Source organism: Balearica regulorum, chromosome 9 (assembly GCF_011004875.1).
Source record: "Balearica regulorum gibbericeps isolate bBalReg1 chromosome 9, bBalReg1.pri, whole genome shotgun sequence".
Lineage (NCBI taxonomy): Eukaryota > Metazoa > Chordata > Aves > Gruiformes > Gruidae > Balearica > Balearica regulorum.
Window position 1 is genome coordinate 27,870,217 of NC_046192.1, and position 17,464 is coordinate 27,887,680.

The window sequence follows — 17,464 nt, forward strand, 5'->3', positions numbered from 1 at the left end:
AATTTTTACTATTTTGACAATGTAGCAACTAGAAAGAAGTGTAATAAATTTCAAGATATTACAATAGAATCTAAAGGGCCTCATCGGAATAGGGTCCCATCAACATGGGACAGTTATAGCAGCAAAACACACAAGTTGTTCATTTTTGACACTCAGCTTCACATCTGTGAGACCGAGAAAGATACAGCAGTATCCTCATTTTCATTTACCTCTTCTCTTAACTTTCGAATCAGCTCTGTGTCATTATGATGAGTTTTGATGACTTCAGCTTTGCCACTTGCAACAAGGGAAGCGCTTTCAATGAGATCAGGTCTGAGGGTACCCTGAGCAAGAAAAACCTCTTCAGGTTTCAGATTCATTTCTCCAATAACTTCATTGGCAATCTTTAAGTTGGAGAGAAAACAAGAGAAGCATTACAATCTACTTTTCAATTATCAAAGGTCTAAGGGAAGATAATGGACGTCCAACAAATGCTAATGAGCTGCAGAACCACAAACAAAGAGGAAGACTAATGATGACAGTAGCCCACTGCTGAAATAGTCCTATAACCCCCCATTTTGTTGGACAGCAAATGGAAAGAGTATCTTCAGACTACAGGAACATCATTGCCCATTAAGCGTTATATTGTCCCTGCATCACCAACACTGGTAGCTGACGGAAAAGGGCTCACCTTCAGAAGCACGCCCCAACTCCCATTATCCGTCAGTTTGGTGACAAAACATTACACGGAAGTTCACGCAACAGCAGTCAACGGCCAACCAGTACAGTACATCTAAACATGATGGTGGATCTAGTACAATGCTTGTGAACCATGTTGTGACCACTGACTGCCAAAACCGTTAGGATCACGGTAACGTACCAATGACTCCTTTAGGTCATCCACAACTCCTAAGAACACTGATACCACTGAGTGCACAGTCCTTCACAATGAAACAGTCTGACACAGAAGATGTATCTAGAAATCCTACTGTTAAAAAACCAACCAACAAGTAATTATAAACATTACCTTAACAAAGGTGTCACCAATAATTTTTCTTTTTTCTTCAGGACTTGTAGTCATATTTAAGGTCTTGCTAATTCTTTTACGTGGAGTTCTGTCTTCATCTGAGATGGGCAGAGTTGTTGTACCATTATAGAATGAATGAGCTGCATTCACCACTGCAGGAAATTACAGGAATTTGTTGGCAAAGTCAGTAAAGATTTTTATGCAAGTTTACAAAAAAATGTTTGCTTTAGAAGAAAATAAAAATCATTCCAGTCCTTTAACTGCATTAAATAGGGCTATTCAATACCTCAAGAATTAATTGTAACAAAAGCATTTTATTTCCCTCATTAACCTACTCCAGAGGGCAATTTTTTTCATATTATGAAACTAGGCAACAGTGTGAAAGTTCAGTTCTTGCTTCCCCTCTCAGATTACAATTTACTTGCTTTATTTAAATAGTTTACAGGATGGTATTTCCCCAAGGCCTTTCTGCAACCAAAATTAATGATGCACTATTTACTCATGGTACATTATGCCTCTAATTTAGAGAGGCTCTGCATGCAGAGATCAGCTAGGAGGCTCTTTAGTATCTCTTACCAGGACTGAACTCCATGACCTACAGAAGGAGAATTTACAGCAAAGGGATTCCCTCAATTTGTTACTCTGGCAGCCTGCCAGCAGCCAGGTTTATTGCTCTACAGAGTGTAAGAGTAAGACATAGATTTTCCACTAAAAAAAAAAAGTATTAAAAAACCCCAAGATGTGTGTAGGACAAAGCTTAGACTTTGCTGCAGCCCAATCTGCACGACACTAACGTGCAAGCGCCCTGCACCGCTTCGCGCTGTCAGGCTAGTGGAACGCGTTGCTCACCTAGTGCCACGGTTCCTGACCAAAACACAAGACAACCACTTGGCAACAGTACATACACACAGCCCCAGGAACAGGCAGCTATTACTCATGAAGTAAATCAGCTGGGCAGTATAAAGCAGCTCTTACTGTTTGCACGGCTCAGACATAATTTGTCTTCTCTGACCTCTTCACAGTTCAGGTACCAAAAAACTCTAAGCTTTCTCAGCCATGACAAGGTACTTTCCGCTCTCTCATAGTGTATTACAGCTCAACAAGCTACTCCAAAACCAACTAAAATGCACCTATTTAGAAGCCAGGACAGTGGGGGGGGGGGGGGGGGGGGAAAGCCTTGAAAAAGTAATTTTGGCTATAATAGCATTTGATCGCCCAAATGAGCTCACAGTTTAAAAAGAAAGAGATCCAGGAAAGGAAATAAAGCCCCAGTGGAGGACTTAACCACACTACTGAAAAAACCTGCCGTCCGTGAGCTTTGCAGCAGCTGAAAAGGATTGCTCACCCATCAGCAGAAAAGTGACTGAGCACCAGCGACCGAGGCACAGATCCACTGCTCTGCTGTGCCCCAAGAGCAGACAGCGTATCTCAGCAACTGAAGAGCTGGGTCAGTTCATCGTGTGCTCCGATCGAATAAGGAAGGCTTAATGGTTTAGGTTTGGAATTTTGTGAATAGGTCTGGGTTGGTCCAAATTAGCAATCGTGCTTTGGTACGGAGAGTCTGAGAACTGCAAAGGTCAATTCAAATGAATGAAACAAAACACTGAATGTACATTTTAGGAGACTGGCCACATATTTAACAAAATTCTGGTACCTTTAACTTGAATCCCAAGTTTTTTGAGTGCCTCCTCCACAGACTGACTCTCTCTTTTGCGCATAAATCCGTTATCTATGTGTACAGCTATGACCTGATCTCGGTTTAAAGCTCGGTTCAGGAGAGCAGTACACACTGTTGAGTCCACACCGCCACTGAGCAAAACCTAAGGATAAAGAAGAAAACAAAACAAAAACACCCACGAAAATTTGGTCAGCTGTCTACAGGTAAAGTGTTAACAAATAATTCAGATACAACTACAAGGAACAGAACAGACTATTGACTTAAATGATTTGGAAGCAAACAAGAAGTCAAACAATGCATCGACCCAGTTGTGCAAACTTTCTAAAAATCTGTTTAATGTATTCCCCAAATCACAACAATTCTGCATTTTTCAAATTAACCTGAGTAACCGTGTCAGTGTTTCAGTTATGCAAATAACCTTTCAGCTTCAGTTCAATCTACTTACCAGGACTTTTGATGAGCCCACTTTCTCTTTGATATCTTGAATGCACTGAAGTTCTCTGTTTTCCACCGTAAAGGTACCACTGCATCCCGCAATATCATAAAGAAAATTCTTCAGGATCATTTTTCCATTCACTGTGAGGCTAACTTCAGGGTGGAACTGTGCTCCATACAGTTTTTTAGATTCATTTGCTATGCCTTTGTTGGTGCAAAGAAATGGGCATGACAAAAAAAAAATTGGAAGTGAAACGTACACCCGAGAAAAACAAGCATACACTGAGTGATTTACTCCGCCACATTTTGGCACAAATCACCAATCGAAACTAAAGATTCTGGTTAAGATTAGGAACAAGGGTACTGTTACATATCTAGGACACACAGTCCCTCAGAAACCAAGGAAAACACTCAGACATGCCAGGAAAACCATTGTGAAAACAGGACATCAATTACATTAATTTTTTTCCTCACCACATGATAGCTCATACAACCCTGCAACCAAGCCACACCGACAGAGCTGCATCAACGTTCCCAGGGTGGTGCTGGTCAAGCTGTGCGAGCGTCCCTCCAGGAGCACGTTTGTGAGCACCACCTTTCTAACAGTCTCTGGAGGCTCACTGCGAGCGGATCAACATTGCACCTCGCACCAACTAAGTGCTGGTCAAACTGGGATTAAAAACATAGTAAGGAAATTGCCTAATTCCACTGAGCTGCGTTAGACTCCCCGGTACACCGTATCACCGTATTGCTCTGGCTGCTGGAAGCCTGGCGACCACCCAACCAGCATTTCTTTGCTTGCTGAGGCACAAGGAGCCACAGGCTTTTTTGTAAGAGCCCACAGGAAACGGCACAGGAAAGGTACGACTGTTTCTAATGCCTCCACAAAGCGGGGTTAAAGATATCGACCTCTGGTGGAGCTTGCACACTGGATGCAGCAAACTTTACAATTTAGAGAGTGATCTGAGTAGGCATGAGTTCCAGATCGCTTTGAAGGCAAGCCAGAATATAACAAACACTCTGTTTTATCTTAACAGTAGTTGGGAAAGAATCTTTCAGTAAGAAAGCATCTTTAAATCTTTTAAAAGGTCAGTTTTTTCTCAAATTAGTTATCTATCTGATCCTAAGCTTTTTTTTTAAGTGAAAGATTTCAAATAAACCAGGTGAATACTTTGAGACCTTACTAAGTGGCTCAGCAAACCTAAGACCTCTCCAGGTCTCCCATCTCCTAGGAGAGAGACTCGAAGAGGCTGTTTGGCATCCAATAATTTCAGTAGCTTTCAAAAACCAAAAAGGTCCCACATCTTTCTGCGACAAACCGTGTGTAATGTTTGAAACACTGCTTTCAGTGCCAACATTATTTTTGCTTGGTTGAATATTCATGCAATAATATTAAATACAATAAGTTAATCAAGCTTTGATAACGAAGCAGCGTTTGACCTGTACCATTACAGTGCAAAAGCCAAACACCGCTGACACTGCACACTGCAGTGTATGCCCTCCTCTCCCCTGCCTTAAGTGTACACAGTATTTTATTTCAAGAGAAACAACACATGCATACTTTAAAGTAACATAAACTCTATTTTTAAAGTTAAATTTTCCTTAAACCACCAATTTAAAATCAGGGCCATTCATTTGCATATCTGTCTATCTATTATCAGGACAGCACAACACACAAGCAAACACATACCAGAAATTGTTAGAAACAATTCACTTATTTGGCAATTAAATAACAGAAGTAGTCTGTTCCCATTTGGTTCTAACCACTGTCTGCCATAGTCTTTCCTTTAATGAATCTATCAAAAAGACAATTTTGTATACACCTTACATAAATATAAAAAATACCTGCTATAATGTTCCCAGACTGTGCAACCACTTTGAATCCATCAGCTACTTTATCCACGCTGTCTCCGTGAGTGAGGAGCACAAGCTCTTCCTTCTGAAGGCCCCTAAACAAAGATTAAAAACTAGAATCAATTCAAAAAAAGAACAAGACCAAACTCCCTGCATTTCCAAGAGAAGCCTTTAGGGACCCCAATAAAAGCAGATCTCAACTGACCAGGCCCATCTGAAATATTTGCAGGATTTCCTTCCCAGAAACAGTCATCGCCAACCCCGAGATGCCTCCAGTGGAAGCTGTGTAAGTTTTCACACAACGCATCCTTTGTGCAAGAGGTAATTTATTTTTATTCAGAAGGATTTGTGGGTTGGTTGGGTTTTTTTAATAAACGCACCAATATTGACGTATCCCCTTTGACATATAAAGCCATCTAGAGTCATTCAGAACACTTTTTATTTCAATGAAGTGAAGTTTTCTTGCTCAAAACTAAGTGTTTTCAGGACAATTTGGGCACCTCAGACTTTAGGCAGGGTATAAAGTTCTGCAGTAGCCCTACAGGGGAAAGTTAATAAAATTGGGACGTCAGGTACAAGTAAACCGTTAGAACTATTACAAGGAACTTGAGAGGCACTGACAAACTACCAAGAAGTCTAAGTCTAGTTTTATAAAACATCACAAAGCAATTTTAAAGGAAAGCAGAAAACGAATGGTTTCAGATTTTCTATTACTTTTCAAAAATTGGACGGTTGGCAACCAGCACAAGAGAAATGCACTGCACAGCAGATGGAGACAAGAGCTTAGCACAAAGATTCTCATGGTGTGGTACGCTGTACGGTGTCTCAGTGAAGATGTGCTACTTTGAAACAAGGAGTTTACACAATATTCCAAGCAAATATATCAGCATTTCTAGAGTCATTCAAGAAGTTATGCCTAAGTATATGTTTAAATTAGTAACTTGTTTACTCATGAACCCAGCTGTAGAAGTTTTATTGGAAATTATCAGATAAGCATGGGTGCCATTTCACTGCTTTCTTTAAAATAAGCTTCCTATCATCCAGACACCAATTTCCAGAGTGGTATTTCCAATATTGTTTTGATAATTTACAATGTCTATGCATTCACCTGAACAGGGAACACGTGTTATCCAGAGTAATGCTGAACACTCCATCTTCTCTAACACTCTTCTTGTGCACTGTACCTCCAAATACCTTATTCATCATCTGTCAAAACAAAAACACCGCATGAAAAAGCGCCACACGATCTCGTACCACTTTATACCTCAGTCTGCCTATGACTGACAACAGTTAAAAGTTAAGCTGCTGAACAGAAACCGGAATTATCTATCCTTTAGTTAAGGGCTCTCACGGAGGCTTAAACTTCTCAAAATCTGGCTCCTCAGCTTTGGAGAATCAGTCAAAAACTTGAGTCTATTACCCTAGTGTTAAATTTATGACTCTTAATAATCTCTGCTGTATCAGAGCAGTACAATTCTCAACCCATATCTTTCTAAAACCCGACCTTTCTTTTGGAGTTGGGTATCGGCATTTTAGATTTCAGAAGTCTCAAAACAAAGATATTTTTTTTCCTTGCAAATACAACTGGCAACTTAAAGTATTTTTACAGTTTCACCTTTCAGCTACTTTAATTTTCCACAGATTAAAGGCTTCATTTTAGACCTAGTTTGATATTTTACTTACTGTGCTTGACTGATGTCCATCTTTTATAACAAAGTAGTAGTGTGTTAATACGCATACTTGATTCATTTCCATGAAGTCAGCCTTAAGGAACTCCCCTGCTCGAGGCTAATGTGGTTTTCAATTTGCTTGGCATTTTAAGGCATGTTTTAATATATCACGTTTCCCTTTAGAACAGGGAGTGCCAACATTGTTTCTGTAATTGCCAGCCATTCTCAAAGAGTTTTTTCCAGTCATTATTCAGCATTTCTGAAGGCCTAGTAAATCACCAACGCTGGAAAAAACCAAGATGCACAAGCAGAAGTCATGCATCTAATCCATCCCTCGTCTCCTTGGATGTTTGTTTCCTCACTCAGCTTGGATCTACTAGATCACTGCAGGATCACCGGCCAGCCCTGGGGCAAAGAGGTGTTTGGGGGGGGGGTGTGTGTGTGTGTTTGTGTGTTTGTGTGTTTAGCACTCTTAAGAACGATGCTAGAAACATGCTCAAAAACCAAAGGGAGAAACTATTTCACTTGTTTCCATGAGGGGCACATTTTCCAATACCAACTAGGCAGAATTAGTTAATGACTGAAGGGACAAAAAAGGCAGCGTGGAGCTCAATTCACAGCACTTAAAAACCCCGTTTATGCTACCGATATGGCAGAGCCAAGAGAAGAACACACAGTATGCTCAGGTTACCAGTTAGGACTTTAAAAGCATCTGTTGCACATGTGGCACACTGGTTATATTTGAAAGCAGATTCTTTAGCAGCTCATCTTCAGGTCATGTCAGAAACGAGGCCTAGAAGACAAACGTCTATCTCACAGCACCTGCATGCCGTAGCAGATTCCAAGGACTGGTTTTCCTATGGTAAATATGGCTGGGTCGAACCAGGGTGCATCTTCTGCGTACACAGAGTTTGGTCCTCCAGATATGATGATAGCTCTGCAGACAAAAGAAAGAAAACATTAACTCAAATATATTGTTTACTTTACAATTTATTTGCTTTGAACATTGACATTGTCTCACAACATTCTTAGAATTCTGTACGTTCTAATATAAAGTTTAACACAGATATCCTAACATATAGCTTGACTTTGCTATGCTACAGCTGTCGAAGCCAGCAGCTTACCAGAGAGGTATTTCATCCGTTTAAACAATAGTCGAATATTAACCAGACCGCATTTTAAACTCCTCGTGGACAAGTGTCAACTACGAGAGAAGCAAGCTGGCTGGGATCAAATGCTGAGTACTAGCATTAAGATATATATACACACACTTCACGATGTTCGTGCCATCTGGAGGGGAGCTGCATTCAAAAAACAGACTCCCAAATTTCTAGAGCTGCTAAAGAAAATGTCCCTTAGTCCACCCGATTACAAACTGAGACGGCAGTAGCAACAGGTTGTGAGTTAGAAGTCAAATACATGCAAGCAGGTATGAAGTTAATAATACTTTGTGCTGTAACAGAAAATTAAATCTTTCCAAAGGGGAAGAGAGCTTTTGCAAACCATGGCGATTTGCAAGACTGTGAACTGCAGAAGCACCAGCCAGTGGGGCAATGCTTTTTGGCCTCGACCCAGGATCGAACACGGGTGGGTGTACCAGACCTTGGACTCACGTACTGCTTATTTCACAGAGAACATCAAATTCATGATTCAGAGCGAGAAATGCAAAACAGGAGGAGAGAGAAGTTGCATACACAGGATTAAATGTACCTAATAAAGCTTTCTTCTAGCATTATTTAGAGCATTTGTCACACAAGTACTGACAAAATAGTTTTTTTTATTTTTAAGCATCAGAAGAGGGCAACACACTTACAACATCCGTACTACTAGCAGAAATAATCACGTAGTAAGGAGCCCACGTACCGAACACCACCTCTAAGCGCAGTCAGCAGGGTACTTGCGCCCGTGGGCGCACGGCTAGATCTCCCCTGCAGCCCACCTCCAGCCCCCCCAGCCTGGGCTCCTCATCTCCACGCAGGGGAAGAGGCAGAGGGTTGGGGGGCGGGGGACACCCCTCGGAGCCAAAGTACAGCGGCATGCGAGTTGGAAGAGGCAGCATTTATTTCTTTGTATGTCAGCATCTACACATGAGCTTTGCAATAAGCATACGGCTGGTATTGCTCCGCGTAAAACTACGCCTATCTTCACAACCAGTGCCTGCTGTACACGTACAGGCGCTTCCGCTCAAAGTCGGAGACACAATGGATTTCCTAAACTCAGATGCTGCTAGAGACAGACTGAAAACTCTTAATGTCTGGTGACATTACTGCTTCTAATAATTCCACGTACAGAAGCATTTGCTTAAGTGCCATACGTACAGAATATTTAATATTAAAGGAAATATAGCCACAACTACAAATTGAACATTCTTATGAGAAGTCAAAAATCGTTACACACTGTCCTATTCAAAAAAGTAGAGTCTTAAAAGCCTACTTTTTTCCATACCAATTAAAATCCCACAAAATATAGAAAGGTTATCTAATGTGTCCAAGTATTAAAGAAAAAAAATATGATTTGAGGGTGAGAGCAGAACCTGCATCTTCTTAAGAACCTGCCCACAAGAAAGTACACTAGCATTGGATGCAGATTTTGGAATTTTTACTGCAACACCTTGTAATTTCTTACATACCTTCTTGTGCTGGTATGAATATACCCTTTTCTGGTTTAGCTTACACCACTTCCAAAACAACGTGACCTAGCTTTAGAACGGCTATTTGCAGTGGATTAAAGGCACATCAGGAACCATGTCAAAATACCCGGAGTAAAATGCATGCATTGATACCCCGACCTCAGGGCTCGCGCCGGAGCTCCAACAGTGCCAGCATTCAGACCAACGCCAGCGGAGCCCCCGACTGCGGCACCTCCTCGGCCCAGCACCAGGATCTTGGGGAAAGTGCTGACCTTCACGTCACGTTTAGATGAAACTTGTCACTAGAGATTTGTTCTGTAGCTGTGAACATTGAGGAGCTGGCTTTTTAAATACAACACGTAAATACAATTTAGCAAAATGTTCAGTCTTGCTGCCTCTCTTAAACCTTAGCAGAGACCAGAGCGCAGCTCCTCAGCTGATTCAACATCTGTCTTTGACACCATGAGCTGCAACATGGAACCTGACCATTCCCATGACATGTGGAATATATATCAAAATCTTGCATTTTTACAACGGTCACTGAATAAAGGCACCCAGTGGCTGGCAGCAGTAGCTGTTGAGCTTTCTTGCATGCAAATGATTGACTGAGACCGTGGACACAAAGCTTATTGACCAATCTGGGTAACCGATAACCTGAAACCACTCTCTTAACCTTGAGAAGTGACCTTTTGAATGAAGAGCTTTTGCTGTATTTTAGAGTGCAATTATTTGGAATGACAAGTCTAACAGGTCTAATCACGAGACTCTGAAGAACCTTCAACTGTGAAAAGAAAGGGGGAAAAGGTCTCCCGCCCCAATGCAAACCTGCGTCAATACAGCACACGTCTGACAAAACATCATTAGTACTATGACCCACACCTCAAATGCGACACACAGGAGATGCAGGATTTCTTTTTAAACTAGTAATTAGGTACGTCCATCTTTTAAAGACTTGATTGTTGGAGAATTATAAACAAGATCTGACATGAGAAGGTATTTTTCAGAACTTTGCTGAACGAGAAATTCTTCACACAACAGATACCTGATAGATCCAGCAGTTCCTGGGTTTTCTGTTCTCTGTGTTTTCAGAAGAGATCAAGAAGTTCCTATTTGCCTTACTAAAATATACTCTTTACTGGTTCACTAATTATCATTGATTAGAGAAATGCAATTTGGCAACAAAGTCTTTGGTTTTATCTGTTGTTGGACGTGACCGAAAAGCACCCGTGCAGTGTATTTCTGGATTTGTACCCAACTGACAATGATGATTTGTACACTTCAGGGTATTTATTTCCCCAATGAGAGAGGCATACCCTGGTAAGCCTAATAAAACAAGAAAAAGAAATGTACAAGTACTAAATAATTGTGAGACCTTTTCTTGCTGCAAACAATGAGTGGTAGTTCCAGTTAGGTTTCTTCAGTTGCTTCCCAGGAACAGTTTGGCATGATTTACTACAATATCTTCAGTACCCAAGTTAGTTATTTACTTTTTTTTTTTTAAATTAAACTAAGAAAATAATTTTTAGAAACTCACAAAACTTGTTTTATTGATTAATAGCTACCCCTAGTTTAACAGGTAAAACAGCAAGATCATCTAAATTTTTGCAGATACATATTTAAAATGCAAACTCTTAAATTATACTTACAAATGGAAATAATTAAAATGACATTAAGGCGTTAAGACGCAAATGTACAAAATTTGTATTGCTGCACAGGTTTCCCCGGCAAAACTCGGGTGTTTCTGTAGCTAAGCTAAAGATGCAATCATTAACAGCGTTACAATGGAAGTTATTGCACATAAAAACCCAGGCAATTACCACCGCTGCCAACATCCAGAGATACTGTGAGACAGAGAGGAGAGAACAACCGGAACGCACAGGCAGAGCCATCGCAGGAAACGACCTACCGAAAGCCTTGTTCTCTGATTGCAAAGGCCGGCGTTTCCAACGGGAAGATCTCGGACTGGACGAACAGCTCGCGCACCCGACGATCTATGACCTTCCCGTACTGTGCTCCGGCATCGAGTATGACGACGGCTCCCTCGTAGTGGTGCTGCCCATCCTTGAGATCTCCTCCGGCGTTCTCCGGCTGCAAACATCGCTCACGTCAGCGCTTTACGGTGACACATTGCAGACTGCAGACTTTAAGCCAGATCTCTTAAATGACTAACACCTGCAAAGCTTGCCTATACGTTAATTTATGATTGAAGTGATAAAGACTAGCAGAGAAACTTCTAAATGAAAAAATCCTCATGTTTGTAAGGACCAGTAGATGCGCTGGCAAGATAAAGGGGCTACGCATTAACACAGCGCATCCCTCCCAAGCAGCCACACAAACAAGACATCCCCATCCCCAAAACCAAACACGGCACAAATTAGGGGGAACAAAATGCTAATAAGCTAATGAAGGCAGAGCATTCCATAAATAAGAAGTCATACGCCCTGTTCACCACTACAGCCACTCCAGCTTTTTCCATTTTACAGTTCCATACAAAACCCAGGAATTCTAGGATAATTAAGGGCATGTGCCTTTTTCTTAAGCAAAACAGGACAGTACAAAGCCAGAATAAAAATGTTCTTCCCCATCACACTGCCTCATACACTGAGCTTTCACTTGACACTACCTCCTGGAGAGAATAAAAAGAAGAAATTGAGAACAAATGTCTCTGCTAAAATGATTTTTCAAAAAAAAGCCCCACAAAAACCCGCAACTTTTGGCTGCAGCATTCAAGCAGATTGCACATGGGAACAAAGCAATGGTTCTCTTTGACCACATCACATTTGAATTGGCTGGCCAACTTCAGCTACATCTGAAAGTGGGCTAGAACACACAAGGACAAGTTTTGTTTTTTTTTTTTTAAAGAAATTGTGAAAAGATGCAGCTATTCCATGGAAGTGTCCTTAGTGGAGGATCTTCATGGAAGAATGTGAACACTACCACCCTGTAAGACACCAAGAAAATCATGCAGCAAACATCCTGCTGCTTAAAGAAATTGCTGACTTTGGGGGTGTTTTTCCCTTAACTTTAAGCTTACGCTGTTTCCTTGCCAATGTGGTTTGATGAAGGGAAAACTGGGAAGGGTTTTACTTCATCAAACACTCCCTTAAAACACATCTTGAAGCTTACGACCATTTCAAGTTTTAATTACGGCATGTTGGAGTTGTTCTGCATGTTAGTACCAAGCAAAACATCCCTGAGGTTCCCACCACTGCTGCTCAGGCTCCGAAGGAAGCCGGGGCAGCCCGCAGCATGCCACGGTATTTCTGTGTGGGTCAGATAATCACCCCCACATCAACCACAGGTCATTCTGGAGGAGAGCATCATCCTGCTGGGACATGTTCTCCCCAACAAACACACAGCAAAGGCTGCCTTTTGGCTTTCTTCCTCAGCTACCAAGAGACACCTCAGCTAACGGTCTTCAAATTAAGTCACAGAAGGCAAGCACCCTGGAAACTTCCAAAGCTTACCCTAGCTGGAAAAGGTTTTACCTAAATTAAAGGACATAAGCAGGAAAAAAAAAAAAAAAAAGAATAGTGCTAAATCCCTCAAAAGCCTAAATCCAGGTTAGAGTCAGTCAGAACTTCTTTCCTTCAGCTGAGCGTGCCTGACAGAGAGCTCTTACCGACTGTTTAGTCTTGGGTTACACAACAAAAAGGGCACGTGTTGGAGGAGAGGAGACTTCAGCAGCCAACGCCCCTTTGAACCCCCTGGTGAGATGGAGAGGGGCCACCCAAACCGTCTTTCCTTCCGGTGGAAGGGAGGGAATCACTTCTGGAGTGATTCTGGGCATTTTCACCTAGCAATTTCTCAATGAGCAGTTCTTGCGAGAAAGTTCTTTCCTGATCCCATCTTGTGGCTAACACTGTTCCTTCCAGTGCTGCTTTCTATTAAAAGCCTTAAAATGTTCCAGAGCACACACTGTAGCTCATGCCACGAAGGGACAGAGCTCTGCAACCCTCTCGGCTTAGTGCCTGAGATTGTCTGCTTCCACCTGCAAGAGACCGGGGTGGGAGGTGAGCAGTCCCCGGAGCCCCGGGCACGGATGGGTCATCCCCACCAGCAGCGGTACCCACACAGCACACCCGAGCGTTTCCCAACCTGCAGACCACCCCTAAGAACCTGCAGGATGAGTAAGAAGAAAGTAGTACAACTCTGTTAAGACAGCTTTTACATTTTACAATTAAAAAAAAAAACCTAAATTCAAGTTATTGTTGGCATCAGCTCAGCTGGACCGATGGCCGAGCGTTCACATCTGTAGCTACTAAATAAATCTCATTTCCAGCACCCACCCTGAAGGCATGGAGCTGCTCTGAGCCATCAGGTGTAGTTAGCTGGGCCCAAACAACAGCTGTGAGGGAGACACGTGTGAAAACAAAAAGAGCTCAAAGTTACATGGAGAGTAGTTTGAGAAACGTTGCATAAGGCAGCATAAATAGGTCTGTATCTCAAAGGAACCTGCACCTTCCTTCGTCCTCCTCAGCAAAAGCAGGACAGCGATACATACCCCTTCGTCACAAGGGCGATGGAACAACCTCTGCGCTGCATCGCCCAGATGCGAGTGCTCAGCTCCTGAGCTGGCAAACCCCTTCACTGAGCCGTCCCTGCTGCTTCACTCTTGCGAAGTACAGCACCATTTTGCACGATGGTCGGAGGAACGCTTTCACAGATAACTGCATCATCATCAGAATTACTTCTCAATCATTATGTGGCCCTGGAAGATGGCTGTTCAAGGCTTAAGTAATAGATCATTGCTTGAGTTTCGCTGGGAGTCCATTAATACCCTCCCAAAATCTCAAAAGCCAGCATCTAATCATAGCTTAGCAGGTCTTTCCTCAGATGATGCTAAGGGCATTTGGACTAAAATCCAGTAAAAGCACCACATCCATCCAGCAACACAGATCTCCCCACTGGGAACACGTGATATGAGCAAGGCAACATGCACCTCGCCAGAAAAAAAGGAAAGAAAAAAAAATTATTTAATCGGTGGCCTAATAACTCACTGCTCCCTTACACCGGGCCTTAAGAGTAACCTACAGGCGGAAATAATTTTCTTCCAGTACTAGACAGGGCACTGCCTGCTGTCCTTTTCTCCAGTAGGCATCCTTGCAACACATCCCCAGCACACGTCCAAGCCCCATCCCGGGAGTTAACGCAGGAGACCACCACCACACAGGCTGCCTCACAGCACTTCTGAGCTAGCGTAGAACTGTAAGGAGGTGCAGCTTCAAAGACAGCCCAAAAGAAATGTTACCATAAATCACTTGGAAGGAGAAAGGTGGTAAGTCAGTACAGGATCTGGCTTTATTTATTTAAAGGCACGGTTCCAAGGCTAGGGATTTTGAATCCACATTTAATCAGTGAAACTTCATTTAATAAAATAAATTTTAAAAAAACAGATGCTGTTAACACACAGCCAACCTGGCAGTTTAGCTCGTGAGTTTGTATACCATACGTGTGCCAGGAGGAAGATGAAAAGGATACCAGACAGCCCAGCTCCTACAGGGACAGGGTTTATGCAGCCAGCATCTCCTCCCAGTAGGGATTCTCCAGTTTCTAATAAAAGTTCTTTTTCCCCTCAGAAGGGGGAAAACTCTATAACCAGAGTTCCTTGTCTTCTCCTGGTCTATTTTCACAAAAGTCTGGAGAACTTGCTATTTTTGAGAAGTTCTGTCGAAGCTGATTTGACAGCTGCCCTCGGCGGTTCAAGTGTTGGGGCAGAGCAGAGGCACCAGCCTGATGTCCTGAGAGCGGGACTAAGAAAACAGGGTGGGACTGGAGTACGCAAGAGAGAAACGGGGGGAAAAAGGCTATATTCAGCTAATCTAAATTGCAAGAGTCACCCTGAAAACCACATCATATGTGAAGAACTCCTACTGTTCTCTATGACTGATGAACCAAATAAAGCGATTACACTCTCGAAACGCCGTATCTCCAGCCGGCCGTTTGCCCCTTTTCACAGACCCAAGACCCAAACCGTACCACCACCTCCAACTGCCCTGCCGCAACAACGGCGTCCATCGTTTCAGCTCTACCACCTAGTAACACTGGGAGAGAAAAAAAAAAGCTTCCATTGCTGTTGGGGTTTTTTTGTGTCTGAAACAATAATTATCAGTTCTGTAACGAGCTGTGGTAGGAGACCTGCCATCAGGCTTGCATTACCAGCTAAGGACACTGCATATCTTACTCCTGGGTGTACCTGCCTAGTGCTTCAAACTAAGTTTACAGGTTTATAACAGCCCACTTCTGCAGAATCAGGGAATTTTTCAGCATTTCACACACCCACATGCTTGCAGAATTTCCATTAATGCAATTTATACAACACATTAACATAGAGAACCGTCATACTCTGGAGTACACGAAGCACCTGGCTGAGCCTGGTCTGCAGCAGCGGCACCTCTGTCCGAGCCCTCAGCCTGAGCTTTCACCCACACTAACAACTTAGGACAAGCCTAAACCAGGAGCCTTGATCCGACACTTTCAAGCCAGCACAGGTTTTACAAGAGTTTAATTGTTTCCCTGTGGTATTAAAATTAAGCAGGTATAAGAACACTTACTCTTCCCCCCCCCCGAGTATAACAGACAAGTAACTCCTTCAAGCTCAGGCAATCCCCAAGACAGACAGAAAAGCCCCCAGCCCGTTCTCTCAGACAGATGTAATTTACATAAGCTGCATGCTGATTCCCAGCCCCTGCTGGGGCCTGGCCCCCTGCGGAAACCGTTCTCGTTAGCTCTCGTTACCCGCTTCCTGCAAGAGCTCGGTTCACAGAAGATGAGCCCCGTATCTGGGCACGGCCACCCAGCGAAGAGGAGCCCTCAGGAGCAGCCCCGGCCACGAAAGGGGGTTGTGTCCACAGGCAGGGAAAAACTTGGCAGAAAACTTAAGCAGGGACTAACTCAACACCTAAAAACACCCCTCAGAGTCACGTTTTCTTGCAAACTAGATAGAAATTCTACAACAAGGCTTTTATCCTACTACGAAAGCGGGTTGAGTCAACTTGCGAGGTTTTGGTTCAGAAGTTGCATTATCAAGAAGAGATCTTCAGCTTCATAAAGGCCTACCAGTCATTTTGTCACCCCAGCCTGCAACAGCTACGCCGATGCACATCTTTTTTCGTCGCTGTCGCTGCAAACCGGGCACAGGGGCGACGCTGAGGGCACCGGGATGTCAGTGAGGCAAAGCAACCGCTGTCTCAAGCTGGATGAAGGAGTTACGACCCTTCTCACGGGGATGTGACGCCCGACCAGCGTGGCTCGCTGCCGGCCATGCCCCGGGCCCCCTTCGGTTTCACCCCGGAGGCGGCGCAGGCCGTGCAAGGCACCGAACGACCCGGCCCAGGCGGGCTCGGCCACGCTAAGAGTCAATATTTAAAGAAAAAAAAAAAAAATCCTATGGAACCCCAGATTGTGAAATTAATTAGTTTTCCCAGAGTAACCGCGGTTGTGACAGAGCGGGCAGAGCGGCGCGGGGCGGGGGGAGCAGCAGAGGCGGGCAGCTGCCCGCGCAGGCAGCAGGCGGGCAGGCAGGCAGGCACCCCCCACGCCCACGGCCCCACTCCCCGGGTCGCCGCCGCGGACCCCGGCCTGCTCAGCGCCGCAGGCCCGCCCGCAGCCCCCGGGAGGCGGCCGCAGGGGAAGGCCAGGCCCCGCCGCGCCATGTGCCCGCCGGCCCAGGCGGAACCAGGCCGGGCCCGGCAGCGGCGGCACAAAGCGCCCGTCAGGCCCGGGCAGGCGGGCAGGCAGCGCTCCGGCCCGGGCCGCGGCGAGGGGAGCGCGGCGGCACTGACCTTGGCGTCTCCGTTGCAGAGGGCCATGGGGGCTGCCGGGGCGCGGCAGCGCCTCTGAGCGGCGGGAAGCGGCGGGCGGACGGCCCCGAGGCGGGGAGGGGGAAGAAAGGGCCGCGAGGAGCCGCCGCCGCGCCGAGATGAGCTAATGCCGCCCGGCTGCGCTCCGCCGCGGGGAGGAGGAGCCGGCCCGGCCCGGCCCGGCCCCGCTCCGGCGGAAGGGGCGGAGCGCGGGGCCGGGCCCGACCGGGCGCCTTGGGGTCAGAAACCTGGGTTTAGGGACTCTGCGCACTTGTGCGTGCACCGGCTGGGCGAACGGCCGGGCGGGGGCAGCGCGGCCCGGCCTCCCCCGGGCCCCACGCACAGCTCCAAAGCGGTGTGCTGTCCCTGCCAGCGGACAGCCGGCGGGCT

General features: G+C 44.7%; 1 protein-coding gene across 1 annotated transcript in view; it reads right to left on the reverse strand.

Moving 5' to 3' along the window:
• The window catches only part of GMPS (guanine monophosphate synthase), a 30,573-nt gene extending 13,336 nt beyond the window's left edge, over positions 1–17,237 (reverse strand). The window contains exons 1-9 of the mRNA XM_075761722.1: positions 17,057–17,237; positions 11,179–11,360; positions 7,466–7,580; positions 6,082–6,179; positions 4,965–5,068; positions 3,130–3,323; positions 2,661–2,826; positions 1,007–1,158; positions 210–383 (exon numbers count right to left, since the gene is read on the reverse strand). Coding sequence (XP_075617837.1) covers positions 210–383; positions 1,007–1,158; positions 2,661–2,826; positions 3,130–3,323; positions 4,965–5,068; positions 6,082–6,179; positions 7,466–7,580; positions 11,179–11,360; positions 17,057–17,083 — 1,212 coding nt within the window. The 5' untranslated portion in view covers positions 17,084–17,237. The remainder of the gene's footprint in view (positions 1–209; positions 384–1,006; positions 1,159–2,660; positions 2,827–3,129; positions 3,324–4,964; positions 5,069–6,081; positions 6,180–7,465; positions 7,581–11,178; positions 11,361–17,056) is intronic.
• Positions 17,238–17,464: the final 227 nt, after the last annotated feature.